This window comes from Scyliorhinus canicula, chromosome 13 (genome assembly GCF_902713615.1).
Source record: "Scyliorhinus canicula chromosome 13, sScyCan1.1, whole genome shotgun sequence".
NCBI lineage: Eukaryota > Metazoa > Chordata > Chondrichthyes > Carcharhiniformes > Scyliorhinidae > Scyliorhinus > Scyliorhinus canicula.
Genome location: NC_052158.1, coordinates 69,857,572 through 69,863,571, shown reverse-complemented (window position 1 = coordinate 69,863,571; position 6,000 = coordinate 69,857,572). Strand labels below are relative to the sequence as shown.

Below are 6,000 nucleotides of genomic sequence, written 5' to 3'. Positions count from 1 at the left end.
TGTGGTACCTTGTCAAAGGCCGTGCAAAAGTCCATGGAGAAAACGTCAACTGTACTGCCTTCATTTACCTTCTTGGTTACCCCTTCACAAAAACTCAAATTCGTGAGACATGATTTTTCACTCACAAAGCCATGCTGACTGTCCCTAATCAGCCCTTGCCTTTCTAAATGTCTGTAGATCCTGTCTCTCAGAATACCTTCGAACAATTTACCCACCACAGGCATTAGGCTCAATGGTCTGTAGTTCCTATGCTTTTCCCTGCCGCCCTTATCATAGATCATAGAATTTACAGTGCAAAAGGAGGCCATTCGGTCCATCGAGTCTACACCGGCCCTTGGAAAGGGCACCCTACTTAATCATATGCCTCCACTCTATCCCCATAATCCAGTCATCCCACCTAACCTTTTGGACACTAAGGGGCAATTTAGCACGGCCAATCCACCTAACCTGCACATCTTCATAAACAAAGCCACAACATTTGCTACCCTCCAATCTTCAGGCACCTCACCTGTGGCAGTCAAGGATTCAAATATCTCTGCTAGGGGACCCGCAATTTCCTCCATAGCCTCCCACAACGTCCTGGAATACATTAAAATCAGGTATTGTGGATTTATTTACCTTGATGCGCTTTAAGACTTCCAGCAACTCCTCTGTAATATATACACTCCTCAAGACATCATTATTTATTTCCCCAAGTTCCCTAACATTGATGCCATTCTGAACAGTAAATACCGATGAGAAGTGTTCAATTAGGACCTCCCCCATCTCTTGTGGATCCGCACATAGATGACCTTGTAGATCCTTAAAAGGCCCTACTCTCTCCCTAGTTACTCTTTTGCCCTTTATGTATTTGTAGAAGCTATTTGGATTCTCCTTTGCCTTATCTGCCAAAGTAATCTCATGTCCCCTTTTTGCCCTCCTGATTTCTCTCTTAACTGTACCCTGACAACCGCTAAACTCTTCAAGGGAGCTACTTAATCCCAGCTTTTTATGCATGGCATGTGTCTTCCTTTCTTTTTGACCAGGCCCTCAATATTCCGAGTCATCCGGGGTTCCCTACTTCTGCCAGCCTTGCCCTTCACTCTGAAAGGAATGTGCTTAACCTGAACCCTGGTTAACACACTTTTGAAAACCTCCCACTTACCAAGCATCCCTTTGCCTGCCAACAGACTCCCCTAATCAACTTTTGAAAGTTCCTGCCTTGCCCCAATTTAGAATTTTAACTTTTGGGACAGACCTATCATTCTCCATAGCTATCTTACAACTAATGGAGTTATGGTCACTGGTCCCAAAGTGATCCCTCACTAACACTTCTGTCGCCTGCCCTTCCTTATTTCCTAAGAGGAGGTCAGGTTTTGCCCCGCCTCTAGTCGGGCCATCCACATACTTAATGAGAAATTCCTCCTGAATACATTCAACAATTTTTTTCTCCATCCAAGCCCCTAATGCTATGGCTGTCCCAGTCAATGTTGGGAAAGTTAAAGTCCCCAACTATTATCATCCTGGCATATTTGCTCCACAATTTCCCGCTGACTATGCAGCACTGATACTCTTTACTTGGGTCAACAACAAATCATAAAATTCAATATAATCCGTGAAGCTTGACAAGTTTATTGATTAAAAATTTAATCAGCCCCACTACAAGAACACTGGGTAGTTTCTATTTCTTCATGGGATGTGGTCGTCGCTGGCTGGACCAGGATTTGTTGCCCATTCCTAAATACCCCAACAAATCCTGGCCCAGCCAGCGGCGCCTACATCGCATGGTGATGATGTCAAACCATTATTGGCATAAACTGTAAATAAGGAAAATCGGGAACAATAAAGGAAAACAAAGTTGCGGGGAGGATCTTTCACATCCAAAGGACAATCGAATTGTGGAATAAGTTACAAAAGCACATGGTTGATTGAAATGAGGACGGTTCTTCTTATTCATAGGATTAGATTATTCAGGCCCTTTGGCCTGTTCCGTTACTCAGACTATGGCTGACTTGCAGTTCAATTCCACTTTCCTGTCATTGCTTAATCTCTCTTGATTTTCCTCACCTATCAAAAATCTATTGATCTCACCCTTGAAAATTTTAATTCACTCAACATTCACAACCTTTTGAAGAGGGATCCAGATCTCCACTGCCCTATGCGTTTGAAACGTGCTTCCTCACTTCAGTCCTAAATAATCTCTCTCTAAATTTAAGGTATTCCCATCAAATTCCTTCAATATTTTAAATACCACAATTAAATCACCCTTACCCTTCTAAATACAGCGGAATACCAACAAAGTTTATTGAACCTGTCCTCATAAACTGACCCTTTCAATCCTGTTATCAATCTGCAGTGCATACATGGGAGAGTCATACAATGGCCCAGAGTTTGCAGTCAAAATAACAGTCATTCAAAGGCCATTAGATCTTTCCTCAGGTGTGGTGTCCAAAACACCAGTCCAGTACATGTCTGAGCATGGCTTTGTACAAATGAAAGATATCGATTGTCTAACATCTTTGAGACAGTTGCTAACAGGGCACTGGCCTTTTGGATTACTTTTTCCCCTGCCCCCTAGTTTTCCTTGATTTGTGAACATGGGGATCTAAATCCATTTGGACCTCTCTCGCTCCTAATCACTCACCATTAAAATATTCCATTCATCCCTAATACTTCCAGTGGTATCTCAGCATGCATTTCTGCTGTCTGAGAGCAGAAGTTGTAGTTGGGGATCCAGCAGGTAGAATCCTGTGGCCTTTTTATGGTAGCAACTCTAAACTGCTCAACCATGGCTGTGCATGACTTGGATGCACATGTGGGCAGAGGTCTCTCTGTCAAAAACTTAAGTAATCTATGTTGAACCAAACATGGAAGCATTGAACTATCTTACAAGCTTCTTCACAACTCAAGAACTGAACTGAAGCAACTACATTAAATAAACGGCAAACTTCTTGTTGAATTTCCTACGCACAAATATCTGGATTTTAGAAAAAGGCACGCGATTTGTTGAAGGAAGATTCCATCCCCTCCTTGAGGTCTTCTGTCACCGCCATTGGGCCACCATGATCAAAATCTTCAAACTGAATATCATCATCATCAACACTGAGAGCAAACAAAGAGGGGAAAGTAACCATCAACGATATCTAGCCTCATGTGGTTAATACATGCAACGAATTGGGCAGCCACGGAACACATAATAATCAGCTGGATAACTGTGGCTATTGGATGAGAGATAACCCACATAATGGTGCGTACTACATACATAGGAGAGTCATATTATGGGCCAGAGTTTGCAGTCAAAATAACAATGAGGCTAATGGTCCCTGCCATTGTGTATGAGTAAATGGCACAATTCAGGTCAGGGACAGATGCACAGCTTAATGTGAATATCTAAAAGTTAATGTCCAAGTCGTTGTGCTCATCTTCATGAGCTTCTCGCTATCTGATTTCCTCCTGAAATTCACTGAACGGTGTAAGTTCCTGAGTATGCACAGCAATACAAGCTACACTGGCCACATAATGTCATTCTGGTCTAAGTATTCTTTTAACAATGTGGTCATTATTGCCAATCACTTCTGGTGGCGGCGGGCAGGAAGCAGCCGCGCAACGGAGGGCTCCCGATCGGGAACGGCATTTTCGGGGCTTTATGCCCGGCCCCAAGGTCCACGGAGGAGTGAAAGTCACGGAGAAGGCAGAGAGGAGGCACAGCAGAGGAAGATGTCAAGGGTCGGTAAGAAAGCGGGCGTTAAAAAAACAGCTGAGGGCCCGTCGGGGAGAGGAGACGTCACCACGGGGCCACCAGGAAAAAAGAAGGCTGGAGCACCAGGAGAGGCCTCATTGCTGAAGGCTGAAGAAATAACTAAGGTAATGGCTGCATTCAACCGGGTGAAGAGGGCGCTGTACATCAGCAAGGTGCAGTGCGGCATTGTATATCCAGCGAAGCTGAGGGTGACTTATAAGCTCAAGGACTTTTATTTTGCAACGGCGGAAGCAGCGGAGGAGTTTATGAAGGCAGAAGGACTGTGGCAGAACTGATAAATTGAGATATGGCCATGTGCCGATGTAACCTCAGGACTGTATTTTCTTCTCTTTTGTCTCTTCTTTTTTGTTTCACTGCGTGCGGGTGTATGGGCTAAAGGGGCCAATGTTGTATATATTTGGACAAGGGGCGTGATGGGACTTGCACTAGAAGTGAGGGCTCTTTGGGGCGTAGGTGGATTTATGGGATGTGTGTGCTAAAAGGGGATTTCTGGGTTTTCCTAGGGCCGGGCAAGGGGGAAAGGGACCCGGGAGGGGGCCTCCGCGCTGGCCGGTTTAAACTGGTCAGTGAACGGGAGTGAGGTGGAGGGAGGGGCTGCAGCCATCGGAGCCTGGCAGAACAGGGTCCGAGTGGTCTAGCCGGGGTGGAAAGTTGGGGAGAAGGAACCGAGGTTGGGGGGAGGAGTTTACAAGAGGCAGTGGGCGGGAGGAGCTGGAGGGGAGGGGAGGGATTACAACTCTTGGGTATCACATACGGTACTCTTTCAGAGGTTGAACGGCGTTGAGTACGGGGAGGGGGGGATTCCAGGGTGACCATGGGTGGGGGGAGGGGGGGGAATCTAGGGTGACCATGGACGGTCCCGGACTCCTTTCTCTTTTTCTCTTTGTCTTTTGTTTCCACCGTGGAAGGGTTTGTTTCATTGGATGCACATATTGACAGGTGGGCTGTTGTTTGGGGTGGTGGGGGGAGGGGATCGCTGTTATTGTTAAGGGGATTGACTTTGTATTTGTTACCGTTTACTGTTTGGGGGTGGGGGGTGAATTTTGGAGGAAAATGTGAAAATGGAGAATAAAACATTTTTAAAAAAAATTGTTGCCAATCAACTAGTATGGAGCATCAGATTTTAATTGTTAGAAATTTAAAAAATATCAACCATTTTGTCAAGTTTCATTTCTTTTTAAAAAAATAAATTTAGAGTACCCAATTATTTTTTTCCAATTAAGGGGCAATTTTAGTGTGGCCAATCCACCTAACCTGCACATCTTTGGGTGTGGGGTAGAATGTGCAAACTCCACACAGCCAGTGACCCGGGGCCAGGGTCGAACCTGGGTCCTCAGTGCCGTGAGGCAACAGTGCTAACCACTGCACCACCCCGCTGCCCCTGAAGTTTCATTTCTGTCTCTTCTTTCTCTCTCTCCTATTCCAATCTTTCTTTCCCTCTCTTTATTGCCCACTGTTCACAATTGGACATTGAATTCGCTCAATAAGTTTACAATTCCTTTTCAGCGCTTCCATTGTTCGTTTCTGAACTCGGCAAGCTGACTGATTAAGGAGATACATGATTGCATACGTTCATTTTGGTCCAAAATACTTTCCCTTGCAATGATGTAACTAGTTTGCACTTTCAGCCACTTGTCGCATAATTGTTTTTAAAACCAACCGCCATTAGGTCCCCTGCTGCAGTAAAATATGAACCAATTGGGGAAGTGGAGTTTTTATGATGATCCAATGGGGTGTGGTGAGGGATGTGAGCTTGCATTATGATCCAGTGGGATATAATGAGGGGAGGTTAGTGCACTGATCCTATATGGCTGCTGTTTAAGTAATATTTGTATTTACTAAACTCTGTACAGGGGGGCATCTTGTACACAATGGGTAGTGCCACTACCTCTGAGTCAGAAGCTCCTGATTTAAGTCCCACTCCAGGACTTGATGGCCAAGAAACGTAGATCCACAACATGGCCAGCAGAACAATCTACAAATCCTTCCAACATGCCAATGGCAGGTGGTAAGAGGGGGTGAGATTCTTGGTCAGCCATGCTTGGTACAGAGAGGCGTCGCTCAAGCTATAGCCTCCGGCTTCAGTCTAGTGATCTGCTGCAGGAAAAGCAAGTTACGGAAAACAGGGATGTCTGCCTCATTTATCTCTAGGAGGGGGGCATCTCCTAAGTCTAAATCTAAACTCTGTAGCTGGGATAAAATGATTGCCGCAAAAGCTCAGGGTACTGGAACTAACTGTCAGGCAAATGTGGAAAGAAATA

The 6,000-nt window shown here is 45.1% G+C and overlaps 1 protein-coding gene across 1 annotated transcript in view; it reads right to left on the bottom strand.

Annotated features, from left to right (window-relative positions):
- Positions 1–1,591: 1,591 nt before the first annotated feature.
- Positions 1,592–6,000, bottom strand: part of LOC119975806 (S-arrestin-like) — a 98,230-nt gene continuing 93,821 nt past the window's right edge. The window contains exon 16 of the mRNA XM_038815677.1: positions 1,592–3,081. Coding sequence (XP_038671605.1) covers positions 2,964–3,081 — 118 coding nt within the window. The 3' untranslated portion in view covers positions 1,592–2,963. The remainder of the gene's footprint in view (positions 3,082–6,000) is intronic.